The sequence below is a fragment of the Oenanthe melanoleuca genome, chromosome 1A, assembly GCF_029582105.1.
Source record: "Oenanthe melanoleuca isolate GR-GAL-2019-014 chromosome 1A, OMel1.0, whole genome shotgun sequence".
In the NCBI taxonomy this organism is placed as follows: Eukaryota; Metazoa; Chordata; class Aves; order Passeriformes; family Muscicapidae; genus Oenanthe; species Oenanthe melanoleuca.
In genome coordinates this window covers 43,638,511-43,654,686 of record NC_079334.1, presented here as the reverse complement: position 1 = coordinate 43,654,686, position 16,176 = coordinate 43,638,511, and the positions used below count along the sequence as shown (strand labels likewise).

The 16,176-nt window shown below is 39.7% G+C and overlaps 2 protein-coding genes across 4 annotated transcripts in view; one reads left to right on the top strand and one right to left on the bottom strand.

Moving 5' to 3' along the window:
* DNAJB9 (DnaJ heat shock protein family (Hsp40) member B9) overlaps positions 1-5,127 on the bottom strand; it is a 33,389-nt gene extending 28,262 nt beyond the window's left edge. Inside the window, exons 1-2 of one of the 3 annotated variants that reach the window (XR_008839614.1) lie at positions 4,986-5,074; positions 1,173-1,400 (exon numbers count right to left, since the gene is read on the bottom strand). Coding sequence is in view for 2 of the 3 variants with exons in the window: in XM_056481833.1 (XP_056337808.1) it covers positions 1,173-1,389 (217 nt within the window). In the remaining variant the exon portion in view is untranslated. Of the gene's footprint in view, positions 1-1,172; positions 1,401-4,985 lie in introns of all 3 variants that reach the window. The other 2 variants (XM_056481833.1, XM_056481834.1) reach the window with 2 other exon arrangements.
* Positions 5,128-5,224: 97 nt separating this feature from the next.
* Positions 5,225-12,512, top strand: THAP5 (THAP domain containing 5). The gene is made up of 3 exons (XM_056482182.1): positions 5,225-5,489; positions 8,819-9,008; positions 11,138-12,512. Exons 1-3 carry the CDS (start codon positions 5,407-5,409, stop codon positions 12,074-12,076), a joined length of 1,212 nt encoding a protein of 403 aa, XP_056338157.1. The 5' UTR covers positions 5,225-5,406; the 3' UTR covers positions 12,077-12,512.
* The last annotated feature ends 3,664 nt before the right edge of the window (positions 12,513-16,176 follow it).

The following is a 16,176-nucleotide window of genomic DNA, read 5'->3' as shown; positions in this document are numbered from 1 at the left end:
TACTGGTATTCAAAGGTAGAAACTCTGATAGAAAATATACCCATTCTGATAACTAAATATTTTAAAACTCCATTTCATTTTCTTACCTGTCAAAGACTTGCAATTCTTCTATATAATTCAATATTTAAGAGTTCCTATGTCCTCACGTAGTAGGTGCTAACAACTGAAATAAGTATCTAACAAGTCTGTCACTGCCTTTCATTATATTACTAACCACTTTTCATTCAAAATAACTCTTCTGCAGACCAGAAGGTAAAAGCCAGAAATCTCACTTAGCTTAGTTAGGAGAACTACACAGATAGATGGATGTTACACCTGAGTCTACAGGGAATAGAAGTGGGTATACCTTATTTTTCAGCAAGTCTTTCTGTTCTTGATTATCCACTTGAACCATTTTATTTTATCACACAATACTTATAAGTGGCATAGTCATAGGATCACAGGATAGTTCAAGCTAGACATGACCTCAGCCTCTACTCTAACCTCCTGCTCAAAGTAGGGTCAGTTATGAGAACAGACTAGGTTAGTCAGCACTGTACCCAGTCATTCCTGACAAGTATCCAAGGTTGGAGCTGCACAACCTCTCTAGGCAATCTAACACTGGCCTTTAGAATAGAGTCACAGAATTGTTAAGACTGGAAAAGATCTCCAAGATCATCAAATCCAACCATTACCCTCAAGGTGAAAAAGTTTTTCCTTGTAACCACTTGAACCTCTTGCACCTGTTCTCTATTGTATTCCCACCATGAGCCATGAGGCACCCTGCTCTGTGTTTTCTTATAATCTCCCCATAGTTACTGCAAGATTGCTGTTAGGCTTCCTGAAGCCCTCGTAGTAATCCTGAGCTGGATCTTATGGAACAGACCAAAAGGTAACAATTAACCTGCTAGGGCTAAAGCTGTCTTACTACCAAGTATTTTTTGTGAAAAGAGGAATATGCCAAAAGCCTAATAAAGCAGAAATGCATAAGCTGTGTAAAAGGCCTTCCTAAGTGCAAGAACACAGAAACAACTCAGATTTTGATGCTGGACATTTGACACAACTTACCTGGAATTAAGGGAAAAAAAAAACACCAAAAAACTTTATACCTCTTATTCAGTAAAAACAAAATGTACTTAGGTTATAGATGTAAGGCGTATCAAATTATTATGACAAAAGATAGGGTATATTACCTTCAGCAATTTCTCTAAATTTTGCTTCTGCTCCAGGACTCTTATTTTTGTCTGGGTGGTATTTCATAGCCAGCTTGTGAAATGCCTTCTTAATCTGGCGGTCAGATGCATTTTTTGGAACTCCTAAGATATCATAATAGCTCTCTGTAGCCAGTATTAATTCAGTTATCATTAAAATGCAGAGAGCAAATGTGAAGACAGATTGTGTAGTGGCCATTTCTCCAGTTCCTAGAAAGAAAAGGAAATATACTTAAACAATGAGTTATTTTACATTCCACAACAGCTCAGTTACAACTGTAGGCTGGCAGAGGAAGACCAGTATGTTTCAGGAGTCAATGACAGACTTGTAAGTGCGTTGCTTTACACCTGTCAAACTCCATTCCACGGTTTTCACATTCACAGAACACGTAAGTGAAAATACTGCAAAGTGACATTGCACATGCATAACAATTACCTTAGTGTTCGTCTTTGTTTCACACTTAACTGATCATCGTCATACAAAGTTGCAAAAGTAAATACAGAACACATTTCATTGCATCTAACATTTCACACTGCCATACCTGAACTAGTTTTACATTAATCCTTCACTTCTAGGACCACAAACACAGCAGCTCTCCATTGAGCACAGGATGCAAAAACTGACTCTCTACTGGAAGACCAATTCACTGATTAGCTGGTGCAACAATAGAAGCCTGAAAACACAACTGGCCTAGAAATGACTGTGAGGCACAGAAAGACAGCTCAGCTCCAGTTTGTTTAACCAACCTAAGGTGAACATGGAGCAGATCATTCATTTCCAGAGTTTAGCCAAGTAAAGCACATTTCCCCTTATTTAACAATAGGCTGGTTTAGCTCATCCACATATCAGATTGCATTATAAAGGAAAACACCTACCATATCTTTGACATCAAAGAACCCATCTGATAAATACCACTGCATAGAAAGGTATACATATGAAACCCTCAGTGTTGGAACTGAAGGCAAAAAAAAAGTATTTTATACAGCATAAGTAGCTTCAACAATAATTAAAAGCTGTAACTCTTTTTCCAACAACACATCTATCAAAAAGATAATATTTTGAAACAAATATATGAGAACTCAGGGGAAAATTGTGGTATATATAAACGATTTCAAAACAGGTCCACATAGCCACATGATGTCTCATGATTTTCATGAAGGACAGGGTGAGCTGTTCTACTAGAAGGTGAAAACAGATAATATGCCTGTGCATATTATATTTAAAACAGAGTGCAGAAAGGCAAATGTTCAAAGACAGAATGCTGGCTGACACCTGACCAGAAGGATGTATGACAGGACCCTGAACATTCCAGATGTAATGTGTCCCTCCCACCAGATTATGCTGATTTGAATGTAATGCAAGAACAGCTCAGAGACGATCAGTGTTACTTCCCTCAAAGCTGAATAAACAAACTTACAGCCTGAGCAGCATTAAAGCTAGAATACTTTTGCCAGGCAGCATGGGACCCAATAGAATTCAAAACCTTTGAATATCTGATATATAGAATAAATCAAGCATTTATCTGAAAGTCAATACCCTCTAAAGAAAATTAAAATGCAAGAACCAAAAATGGAAAAAAAAGAATACCATTTCTCATAAGTAAGTCAGGGGGCTAAAATGAATGCTGTGAGATGAGAGCAAAAGGCTTGCAAGATTAATCTACCCATGCCCTCTTAGGCATCTATTTGGCCAGCAGCCTGCATGATATCAAGTGTTAAGGGGCAGCAGTTGAAACAAACTGTATTTTGATCAGTGTACTTAGATACCAAATGACAGTTCTTTCCAGTATTCTTCACTAACAATATCAGACATATTTTTAGTACAAAGTTTTCCCATATATCCTCTCTCACCACTTCACTAACCTGAAATTTTACCACTTGGCACTATGAACTAAACACGTGCATATCCTTCTATGCTTTTGGGGCTTTCTGCCTGTTTGAGCTTTACAGATGCAGACTTATATGTTCATCTCACACATGTGATGGTTTTTATTTACTTTACTAACCCACATCTGCATCATACTTGTATAATCAGCTGCTGCATTCTCTTAAGGAAAACCATCCTGCTTCTACTACTGAATACTGACAAGAGTTAAAATGAACAGTTCATGTCCTCCATTAAGAGGAAAATAACTCTCTTCCATAACTCATAAGAGCCAGAGATCATCAAGTTAACCCTTTCAGGTTTTCTGCTCTGGCAAACCATTTCAACTTGTATTATTCTCGACAGAAAAATACACCTGAATTTTTCTTTTTCTACAGTTCTTGACATTAGGAATTCTGTAACGAACTTCTTTGCTATTTTTGATTTCTAAAGCATTTAAGTTTCACTGGTTTTTGAACTAGCAAACACAGATTTAATGCTGCCCTTGAACAAATCAAACTCAAATTTAAGATATAAATGAAAATCAAAAACAAATAAAACTCCAGTATAAGCAGCATTTTAAACTTCATAGGGTTATCAGAGAGAGCAAGTCTTATATTTATATACTATCAATTATTCAATTTACTTTTTGGAAAACACCTATTTTATATGCTGTTAGTATCTTAGTGTTGCTACCGTCAACTATTTCAGCCCTAACAATTCCTAATTATTTTTACAATCCTTTTCAAAATAAAGTCTCTTTTAAATACTTCTTTTGCTTATGTCTCTTCACCCTTTGTTTCTCAATCAAAAAGGGACAGGTAAGTCACACTTTCCAGGCCATACACTGTCGCTACTTAAACCACATTCCAGAATTCATTAAATTCTGTGCACATTAAGCTCATGCCATAATGAGCTCTTCTAATAATTATGAAGAGCTACACTTTATTTAGGTATATCTGTCAATGAAGTAAGAGACCTTACACCACATATTAACTATTTAACTGTTGGGTAAGCAGGTACAGATCTCAACTACTATTCATCTTTGCATAAGAAGTACTTATTCCAAAGTACTGCAGAGGTGATAACAATCGGTTCTTCAGTAGTTTATCAACATTTATCAACAGCTGCACAATGAAGTGATGTTGGGGGATCATGTACTTAGAATAAAATCTGTCAGATTTAGAAAATAAGAAGCTACTTCATCTTGCAACACAAATACCCTACTCCATCCTTCTTTGAAATTAATTAACTAAAATCTTGGATAAATGTTCATATTTAAAGTCTCACACACTCAAAGAACACAGAGCATCACTAGCGTCCTGCTACTGCTTTAATTACAGAATTGCTATACACTAACCTGGGGAATGCTCACGTCCTATAATTATTGCTGCAAACAGTTTACTAAAAGTAATAAAGTTACCGAGGTCTTCCCTTGGTTCTACTACCACGACTAATCTGATGAGTTAGCAAGTCTTCCAGTCCTCAAGCAGCTACAAGCAAATCCGTCAAACTGAGGGGCTTGCACTTGTACGCAGCCTCTCCTATACTGAATCGAAAGCAATACATAAGAAGGTTCCTGAATCTCGCCCTAGAGCACAGGGAAACGATGGAATCACCTGGCACCACCCTGCCTACCCAGACCCCTGAAGAGCTCGCTGGAGCCGGACCGCACCGTCGGGCGGGGCCCGGCCAGGCCGGAGCTGGGCAGCCTCTCACAGCCAGACTGAGCTGTCCCACTGCCAGAGCAGCCAGGCTGGCAACCGCCACCGCAGCGTGACCCAGAGAGGCCCAAATTCCAAATCAATGCTCCGGACCGAGCCCCAGTGGCCCCTCTCTACGCCCCCCACCCCAGTTTCCCACGCTGCCTCAAGCTTCCCAATGCACCCCCCCCTTCCCGACCCCTCCGCGTTCGCCTTCTCGCCACCTACTTCAGCAACCTTCCACTTTCTCCGAGCCCTCACCCGCCAGGTGCGGCGGCCCTTCTCCGCCGTGCTCACCTCAGCGTTCCCCGCTCCCCCGCCGCCCCTCAGCGCCGCCGCCTTCCCGCCCGCGCGCGCCCGGCGCTCGCGCAGTCCGGCCCCCCGCGGTTCCTACACGAAGCGCTGCGCCATTGGCCGCGCGGGCGCACGTGACGCGGTGCACGAGGGAGGCGGCAACCGCCGCGCCGCCGCCACCCGCCGCTGGGGGCGCTGTGAGCAGCGGGGCCGCCCCTGGCCCCGCCCATCCCATCGCGGCCCGGCCCATCCCGGCCCATCCCATCCCAGCCCAGCCCATCCCGGCCCAGCCCAGCCCATCCCGGTCCGGCCCGGCCCGGCCCATCCCGCCCGGCCGTGCCCGCCGGTGGCCGCCATGCCGCGGTACTGCGCCGCCACCCGCTGCAAGAACCGCGGCGGCCAGAGCGCCAAGGACCAGCGCAAGCTCAGCTTCTACCCGTGAGTGGCGGCGCAGCGGGGCAGGGTCTGGGTGGGAGTGAGCGCCACCGCGGAAGGAAATGGCCCAAAGACTCAGCGCCGCGGGTCGACCACGCTGGTGGTCGCCTTGGAACCCCGCCGGGTCCCGGGGGGCTGGAGGGAAGCAACGCTGGGCGAAGGGAAGGCGTAGGGAATAAAGAGTGGGCAGCTGGGGCGTAATCGCCCCCAGCGTCCCTCGCAGACGGACGGAGCTCGGGGAGGCGGCGGTGATACGGCAGCGTTTGAGGACTCCGGAGTAGGTGCGGAGTGAAGAGCAAAGGGATTCGATTAAAAAATAAAATTTGCACTTCTGACTCTTTTCGCTGCTGCTGCTATGGAAGCGATGTTCCAGCAGGGCAGGCAGTAGTGGAAGCTTTGTAGTAGTGGTGAAGTGTCTTGTGTATGACAGTTCACATGCCAGGGGAAGGAAGGGCCGGGAAGAGTCAGCAAGTAAACATACAATGATTCCTTAAAATTAAACTTTGCCGCTAGAATTATTACCTTACCTGCGCTGTGAACAGAGGCATTGCTGGTTGTTTGGAAGCAGCTGAGTTAGCTGGAACTTAGCTACCTCGGTTTCCAAAAAAGCTTGTGGTGGCAGCATGGTGCTGCCCAGACCCTGCATGGACCACCCCAGGCCTGCAGTAACCCCTGCGCTGTTGTGGTCACCTGTCTGTCGCTTCCCAGCATGGGGAGTCACAATCAGTATTTCACAATCCTGAGAGAAGCACAGTGCAGGTAACTAAATATACTTGTGTAGAATAAAAGTATGGAACTGTTTGTCAACAGAAGCAACTTCGGAAAATTTTCCAAAATAAATTTCATAACAGGACTCAAAATCTGTTTTGGTAGAATTTGTACCTCAGACTAAGTTTCTGATTAGTCACATTTACTCCAAGATCAGGAAGGCTGTGTAGGAAGACCTACAGGAAGACTGCTTTGAAAGAAATTTTATTCTAGATTGAAGAACACCTTATTTCCCTGGCACATTTTTAATATGGGATGCATCATAAAACAATCATGAAAATAGTTTCTGTTCCCTTATGCTTTAGAGAGTATGAGTGTTGCATGGATAATCAAAACAAGTTTGAGCACTGAGATGTTTATATTCAAATGTATGGCATAAGTATGGAGCTGACTGCCAAACCTTAGCTTTTTTACCTAGCCTTTGAGTTGTGATGCATTCTGAGTTTCATGCTCCTATAGAACGGATGCTGAGATTTGTTTTCTAGATTTCTCTCCTTATATTAGTGACTACTATTGACATGAAAAGCAAGTTTCATTCTCTTGCCTCTTACCACCACCGACGAAGTCCTCTGCTGCTCTGTGGTTGGGGTCTGAGCCCCTTCCAAATCTTCTGTCGCCTAATCTCAACTGGCCTAACAGCCCTTCTGTGTTTTATTTCTTTACTTCTCTGACTTTTGTAGTGAGGCAACTGCTGAATAAATTCTGTCCACTTCCTCTTTACATTTCCCCATTTTTTTGTGTCTTGTTTATGCCAGAGAGCAGATTCTGTTGATTAGTGAAGGAGCATGCATGAGCAGGTTTTAGCAAAGTTGCCTTTAAGCTAAAATATAACTTTCACTATCAGGTTATTGCCATTTTTGCTACAGATTATTCTGTTTTCCATCTGAAGCTGGCTGGGTCTTGGTAGAGCAGTGTTGTGAGGGTAACTGCAGTAGGAGTGAGTGCTCCCAAGGCCTTCTTGGAGAGAGTGTGATGGCGACATGACCTTCAGTGAAAGGAAGCCATCGTCTCCTTGAGAGACTTTGTTGGACCGCTGGAGTGACACCCAGGCTAAGCTGTGTTACAGAGGAGCATATTCTGGCATACATCCAATGCTGCCACTGGGTGTTCATGATCTAAGCAGATAGGATTTGAGAAGCCTCAACCTCTGACTTGTGTTCTTATCAGCATTATTCCTTCCATTCCTCAGATATGCAGAGCTGGATGCATCAAAAGCTTGCTCTGTTTCCCTGTAATTGAAGACTTACATGGCATCAGGTTCAAAAGATTGGGGAAGGGGTAAAAACTTGCACCTTTATGCTGTGAATTTCAGCTGTCATTCTCTCAAAATCACCTGAGTTTGCAGTTTTGGAGCACAGGGCCTGTGTAAGAGTCATTGCTATGTGTGACTTTTGGAGGAAACCTGCAGCTTCAGGGATTTGAGGGGGGATCACAAAAGCAGAGATTTTTCCTTTGTAATTATTATTGCTCATGATTCTCAGAAATACTGTTTTTTGAACAGTAGTCACTTAACAGTGCTCAAAATTCAACTTGTGGTTTATGTATAATAATGTGGTTATATGCTATGTTAAAATAAAATTGATATGCACCAGAGAAATATAGAAGCACATTTCAAATACTCTGATACTGTGAGAGAAAGAGTGGTCTGAATGTTTGTGTTCATGTTACTATCACTTCTTGACTGTACATGCATGTACATGTACATGCATAATAAGCCTTTAATTTCCCTTTAATTTGTGTATTGCAATTCATTAAGTAAATTACATATCTTCATACACTTTCCTTTTAATTTAGTTCTCTTTCTGATGCAATTTGTCTGACCATTTGCATGTATTTTTAAAGTCAAATTTTTTTTCTATGAAGGTGTGTACTCATCATTTTCCTTTTTAAGTAGGTTAGATGATTGAGAAGTTAGTTCTAAATTATAAAATACGATGTGGGCTCTTGACACTGTGAGAAGGTTTAATTGCTGAAACACAAAATATAGAAATGCTTTGCATCTGCATGCATTTACTTTTTGAGCAAAATTTAAATCCTTTATTGGAAATATTCACATTGCCAAATTATCTGATAATCCAAAGAGGGGCATGCATTAGGAGGTACTCTGTTAAACAGAAAATACTAGTTGTGTCTAGAAAGACAGGCCCTAGAAATACTGTTAATAAAAGGAGGACCGGTCTTAACTTTCTTTAAATTATGTCTCAGTATTTCATCTCCCTTCAGCAGAACTGCTTTCTGAGCAAGTGTTGCAGGATCAAACCTTTCAAAATATCTTGGCCATGGGTTCTGAAACCCTTGGCTAGCAGAAATCAGAAAGTCTGCTTCTGAGCTCTAGAGCAAATTCCCAACTAGAAATAATTTGGATAATGATTGGACTAATATGTATATGACATCCAGATTAGCATTTAATACTTAAAATTTTTGAAAAAAGATTATTTTAATCTTTTCTAAAGGAAGGCTATCTTCTAAATAGCAATGAGATATTCTTATTTAAAACAAAGAAAGACAACGATAACAGGATTTTTTTGTATTTTCTTGTTTGTCTTTTCAACTGCTCTAAAAAGATTTCCACTTCACGATAAAGAGAGACTTGAGAAATGGTTGCGGAATATGAAGCGAGATTCGTGGACTCCAAGTAAGCACCAGCTGCTCTGCAGTGACCATTTTACCCCCGATTCCCTGGATGTGCGATGGGGGATACGCTACCTGAAAAATACTGCTGTGCCAACTATTTTCTCTTCCCCAGATGATGAGGTAATCTATTTCTATCTTGTTTTGTTTTGTTTTGTTTTGTTTTGTTTTGTTTTGTTTTGTTTTGTTTTGTTTTGTAGTACGAAGCTAACCAGCTATTGATGTAATACAGATTTTCTAATCTGTGAGATATTCATATTTTATTTAAAAAAATAGAATTCCTGTCCATCAAAACAGTTTGTCAGCAGGACTGACACAAAACAGATATGTGATTCCATAATGTAAAGGAAGAACAACTTCCCCTATTTTAGGTGGAGGTTCAATATCTTTTTTAAACTGGAAATTACAGAAGCATTAACTATAGAAAATGTTAAATTTCATATGAGAATATTATGATTCTAAGTTTTTTTTAAATGCAATTACTCTTAATATTTTAATGTTCTTTTAAAGTCTTTTATTAACTGTACAGAAATACTGGCTTTGGAATGTGTTAGTTTCAAACTATATATTTCTCCCAGTCTATAAATTTTAACCTCAGGACTGTAGGCTGCCCAAGGCAACCTACAACCGACTTACCCTATTGGTTACATAAAAATACTGTGCTACACAGGCACCTAGTCTTGATCAAACCTGTACTAATTCTCTTCTAGCATGTATTTATCTTCCACTGGATCATCACATTGGAGGTGGGAGGAATAGAAGGACTGATTTAAGGCTAAATGGGTGAAACTGAAAAATGGGCAATTAATTTTACAAAGCAATTTATTTTTAGTCATGAAGTGCTCTGTCTTGAACACCTGCAACTGTTGTTTAGACTCTTTTGACTCTGTGGAGTGAAAAGTAATCTTGATAAATCTCTCAAATACAAAAACAGAAAATCCTGCAAGTTGTGGCAGTGCTAATTTAACAAGAAATATCTTCCCTTTAACACCCCCCCTCGCCTCACCCTGGTTCTATCCCTCACATTCCTGTGCTGCTGTTGTAACAGGGATATGTAAATTTGGAACTGGATTTCCCATTTTTCTGTGCAGCTACAGATAAGCTGGGTGTTTTGACCCCAAAGAAAAGTTGTCTTTTACCCACCTCTTCATTTTCTTTTTTGCATGTGACCATAGACTAGTCATAGTAGACCTGCAGAGGTGGACAGGAGAATTACTAAGGTAACAAACTCTTGATGCAGTTGTATTGCCAAGAACGTTTCTCTAAATTATTTTGGCATCAGCAATATGTATCTGAAAAATCACAGATAGATTTATCCAGTTTGGAAAAGTAATTTCTATGCTTATTATTAATATATCCATCATTTTCCTGCTATCTAAAGAAATGCCAGTGCTTCATATCTGTGATATTGTGAACATGTACACAGTTTTATATGAGTACAAATTCTTCAGATTTTCATAATCAGGTCTACTAGAAAAAAATAAGACACCCACTATTTCTGTATTTCTGTTTCACTGATGGACATACCTAAAAGCTTATTTGTATATTGATCTTAAATGTAATCATGTGATGTAGTTTATGTGAAGGAAGGGAAAAGAAAGTGGCTAAAAAAGGATAAGCTTCAAATTGAGTCTCTTTCATTATCAACTTCTGTTTAAAGTCCTGTTAACATTGTATTTTTCTGGTAAGATTTCTATCTATGAAAAAAAAAATGTACTCCATTTTTATAGATTGTCAAGTTTAGTTGGCAGAATTGAATTGCTGGTTTGCAATCATCTTTAATGCAGGAACCTTGTACCGTGTACATTTAATATATTTAATACAATGTTTTAGATAGTAATAGAGGATGCTAGCTTTGTGTAACCACTTTTCTTCAAGTGCATTTAAAATTACTGTATCTTGTCTAAAACAGTCCTAATTCCCTAAAGTTTGAAAACATCCCACAATAAAACAAAAAAACCCAAACCACAATAAGAAAAAAAACTCAAAAAACTAAAAACCCAAACACTATTATTGCTTTTAGTGCTTTAAAATAGTATTTTAGCATTTGGAACCTGAAGCAAAGTTGTGGAAGATGCTTACGTGAATTCCTGAACCTCTGATGTAATTTTTAGACAGTGCTCCTCTAAGTTAGTTCTTTTGCAGTATCACACTATGAAATGAGATTTGCCTATTTTTTTCATGCTCAGTGATTTTCTTGTTACAAGGTGGTGATTTTGGTTTTGGGTTTTGTTTTTATTTTTCTCCTCCAGGAAAAAGATTCTTCTCAGAACACTCCACAACAGGTACAGAAAGAAGACCAGGAGCAAACAAATGTTGTGTTAGAGAAAGTGTGTATGCAACTTGAACCTTGTACACCAAAGAAAAATTCTGTGATTGCACAAAATGTAGATGAAAAAGCAGAAGTGGTTTGTTCAACTGCACTGAGTAAACCTTTACAAATTCAAAACCTGCAGCTTCCGAATGAAGGTGGCTTTCTGGCAGACAGTGTCATTCTTGACAGTTCATCTAAGCAGTACGTACATCAGCCTAATCCTGTTTTAATGACAGCAGCAGTCCAGGGCATGGAAGCTACCAGTGTTCATACTTCTGTAGAGGATTCAGGAGGTTGTACAGCTACAGTCCTGCAGTTTACAGACCCTGACTACTCAAATTCATCTCTGAAACTGGACAGTGCCTTAGGCTTGGTTACTGACTATGCAGTTGAAAATTCTGTCCCTCACGTGGTCTGTTCTGGTGAAGTGCAGACAAGTGAAGATGCAGTTCTACTGAGTACAGTCACACAAACTATTGAACAGTTCAGTGGAAGTGAAGAGTCTGTCATTGCTATTATTATGCCAGCTGAGAATCCAGAAGAGCCTGAAAGAGTAAATAGTTCTTTCCTGCCTGTTAGTGAAGAGTTTCTTGACATTGAGGGGACAGAAGTGATTGAATATGACAGGAATGAAATACTGCAGACTGAGCATTCATACTGCAGACAAGACATAGACAGAGATCACCTTTGGCAAAATATTTCGAAACTCCACTCTAAGATAACTTTACTTGAAATGCAGGAAGTAAAAACTTTGGGGAGGCTCAGGTCGTTGGAAGCTCTTATTAGACAATTGAAGCAGGAAAACCTACTTTCTGAAGAAAAGCTGAAAATGGTAGAAAACTACTTTACAACACTCGAAGTGACTATGATTCAGTAAAGGCTTTCAAGTGATGGTTCTAAAATATCTTTTTAGCCTCTTTGACTGTACTTTTGGACAAATTAACTTTTTTTCCAGTTGTGTTTTAAACGTCTAATGCAAATTGTGTGAATAGCAAATATTCTTTAAAATGTTACACCAACCAAAGCTAAGTGGTAGAATGTTGTCTGTGAGACATGACTGGAAAGTAAGATTTAAAAAAAAACACTGAATTGGGCAAAGTTTTAAGTCTGTAGGCTTCTCTTAAACATGTAGTGCCTGTATCTGGGACAGCAGTGGAATGGACAGAATAAGCATATAGGATGAAGAATTATACATGTATATATATGCATTGTCCAGTGAGGCCAAAATTGCTCTTTAGTTTTCTGTTCGACTAACATTTGTTCTGATAGTTTTTTGTACGCTTTGATCTTATTAAAATTGTTTCTGCATAAAAGGTGTTTTCTTTCATTTGTTTCTAGAATCAAAAAATCTCATACAAATACTGTTCCAGTGGACAGGCCCATCTGATTTTTAATTTTTTTTGTTATGATTCAGCTTAAGTGGAAAACAATTACAGATGTTTTTGCTAGTTAGTAGAAGAGAAAGCTCTGTTTAGTGAGTGCTGTCTGCATTGATCCTCTTAAAGCCTGCAGCTGGGTAATGCATATACCCTTAATAATACACTGAAGAAAACAATGTTCAGCAGAGCAGACGGCTAGTGAAAGTAGCAGAATTTGACTTTGCAAGAAAAAGAATTACAGAACTAGAGAATTACTCCCTCTACTCATTTTATTAACTATTTCTAGTGCATAGGTTATCACTATAGTAAACAAATAGTATAATTCATTTCGAGGAAAATTAATTTCCTTAAATAGTTTCTGCTTACTCTGTCAGTATGCCACCCTTTGGATCTAGTTTGCTGTATGCTGTAGTACACTGAAAAAGTCCTAGATCATCTGGTCCCTGGCTAGACATCATAGCTGCACTGATCCTTGTTATACCCCTTCAGCTGAACTCTTCTGGTACATTAAATTTTACAACCATTAGATTGCTTGAGAATGTGTTTTTCTACAATGGTGTCATCCCCCCTTCCACAAGTTCAGTCTAGGACTAGAGCAAATGGCTTCATTTTTAATGGTATTTATACTGGCTTTTACACACTTTCTAAACTTTTGATAATCTTTTCATAAGGAATTGAGGATCAGTTCACACTAGCTACAAAGCTGGCCTCTGACTAGATAATAAGTTACAAACAAATTTCAAAATTTTTGAGACTTGGAATATCTCGAAGTGCAGAAGTTGGTCTGCTAGAGCACAGTGCTGTAGGAGGTTAGTCTGCATTAGTAAACACTGGATTAGGCTTGTTTTGTCCTTCAATTCATTAACTCCTTCCAGACTTAAAGCACAGGCTGTGCTTGGTAAAATTGCTAAAGGACATAAAGGCCACTTATAATATGGTGGGTTATTTACCATGTCTCTGACCTGCTCATTTTGCTCTCCCTGGAACAAGAGAACATTCCTATTCTGCCTTGTGTGCAATGAAATCACAAGGAGTGTCCTGTGTACTGTAGAAACATTGCTGCCATATCTGATCCTGTCTTGGGAACATTGTCTAGGTGGCCTCTCTGAGCTGTATGTTTTGTAATGTTTTACAAAGCAAGAGATCTTTCAAAGTGATTTACAAAATGCTATATGAAATTGCTAAATGATTTGGCAATTTTAGAAGTTTCATGAATGTATTACAAATCCTCTGCTGATGCTGTATCTTTTAAGACTGACAACCTGTTTCAAAAGCTCACTCTAGTTCTTGAATGGCAGTGAGAGCTCAGGCATGGCAAAAGAATTGCAACACCACAAGCTGTTATCTCAGCAAAGCTCCATTCCTCCCCCAAATTTGTGGAGTTTAACATGGGATTAGCATTGCTGATATATTTTTGCTTTTACTAAGAGCTTACAGTATTAAAATTGAGAGTATTATTTGTGGCATAGATTTCTTTAAACATAGGGGAAAACCCAAAATGCTCAATTTTCCTTTCTTTTATGGAGTTTCTTGGGACTTACAGCAGGTTGACTTTGGCTGGATGCCAGATGCCCGCCAAGCTGTTCTATCTCTTTCCAGTTGGACAGGGGAGAGAAAATAAGATGGAAAACAGCTCATGGGTTGAAATAAGGCAGTTTACTAAAGCAAAAACAAACGTTTTCATGCACACAAGCAAAGAGAAGGAAAAAGAAGGGTTAATTCTCTACTTCGCTGTGGTAATGACATTCAGCCACTTCCCAGGAAGCAGTGCTTCAGCATGCATCATGTTTGCTTCAAAAGGCAAATATTGTAAATAACCAATTCCTTCCCTTCCTCTTCCTTCCCTTAGCTTTTATGTTTGTGCTGACCCCACATGGTATGGAATATCCCTTTGGACTACTTGGGTCAGCTGTCCTGGTTTTGTTCCCTCCTGGGATCTTGCCCACCCCTTTCCAGGAAGTTAGGGAGACAGCACTGATGCTGTGCTAGCTCTGCTCAGCTGCAGCCAAAACAACAGTGTGTTATCAGCAGCTTTCCAGCTACCAGTGCACAGCACAGCACTGTGAGGGCTGCTCTGGGGAAATGAACTTCATCTCAACCCTAGTTTACAACAGAAAAACTCAGTAACTCTGCAAGCCAGACCCACCTCATTTCTGGGCAACCCAGGAGACACTGTGAGCAGCAGAATGAATTTTTTTAAGCAGAACTAGACAAATGCCACATCCAACCTTGAGGAAAGGTATAAAACATAGGTGAATGACTTGCCTCTTTTCCATAAATTCCACAAGCAGGAAGCCTCTTGCTGTATTTTAAGTCTGGACCAGAAAGAGCACCTGCACACTGGGGCCTTGTGAGATGCTCAGGGAAGTGGGAGGAAGGAGTGAGCTTTGGCATTTGGACAAAAAATATATTCTCCTTTGTTCATTTATGAGACAATTTTCTGCCTTACTAACATGAGCTAATTTAAATTTCTGCAGCCTCAAGTGGATCTCTGTAAATGCTTTAGAATTTTATTCCTGCTTACAAAAAATCACTGCTCTATATTCTCCTTTACTGGAACCAGTGTAATGGATTTCTAATTTACCAGACCATTTACTGCTTCCACAATATGAGTTTCAGCCAAAATATTTTCCACAAAGAAAACACAGTAAAGCATCTAAATAGACATTTTACAGTAAACATATCTCTCAGCATTGTTAAATATTGTGGGGTACATTGCAAAATGTCTATCATTGTTTAAATACCTGCCTGTCCTGTAAAGGATTGACATTTCTGAGAGCATGAAAGCAATATAGAAACCTTTCAAAAAGGTTAAATCCCAGAGATGCTTATGGAATGTATGTACATTTCTATATAAAAATAGTACGTATTGAATATAACTATAGCAGCAGTGCTCCCTGTAAACAGCAGGTGGTGCTACTGGATCACACTGTAGAAGTGAAACTAAAGCATTTTATTTTTATTCTTTTGTTGATTCAACATATGCAAACAGATTAACTATGCGGGGTTTGGGGGATTGTTTTCCTTATTTCAGATGTATCTTTAAATTTCAAATGGATCTTTAATACGGGAGGGTAGTGTATGAACAAAACAGTGTGACATTCTCTTCAATCTTGCGGAAATAAAGCTTCAGCCAAGATGAAACTCATTTATATTCTGAACATAAAACATCAAATTTGAGAGCCTTCTGCTCAAATGAATGGCAAAAAAAGAAATGTATTCACTGTCCTTAGGTGGAGCATGATTGCATTCCTCATTTGTTGAAGTGGGTCAGTGATTACTGTTTGAATTCCATAAACAGTTTAGTGTTGCTTATTTGCATATTAACCAGGATAACAGTGTGAGTGTTTAATCACACCCTTCATCAGAGGTGTCTGGTTTGCTGCTCAAGAGCTGCAGCCATGCTTTTGAGACTGGGAAGATATGTGCCCAACAGCTTATGTGTGGCATCATCCCCTCCAAATTTTGCTGAGAATATACAACTTGAGATAATCAGAATAGGGGAGAGCTGGTCGTACACATTCAAGCAAGTTTCTTCTTCCTTTTTCAGTGTTACTTTCACAATGTGAATAGATATTTGGGCATTACAGTAAATATT

What these genes read in the sequence shown, in the direction of transcription:
- THAP5 (XM_056482182.1), top strand. Translation starts at nt 5,407, where the DNA reads ATGCCGCGGTACTGCGCCGCCACCCGCTGCAAGAACCGCGGCGGCCAG. An exon ending in CGCAAGCTCAGCTTCTACCC is followed by an intron (nt 5,490 to 8,818) that starts GTGAGTGGCGGC and finishes TGCTCTAAAAAG; the next exon opens with ATTTCCACTTCACGATAAAG. An exon ending in TCTCTTCCCCAGATGATGAG is followed by an intron (nt 9,009 to 11,137) that starts GTAATCTATTTC and finishes TTTCTCCTCCAG; the next exon opens with GAAAAAGATTCTTCTCAGAA.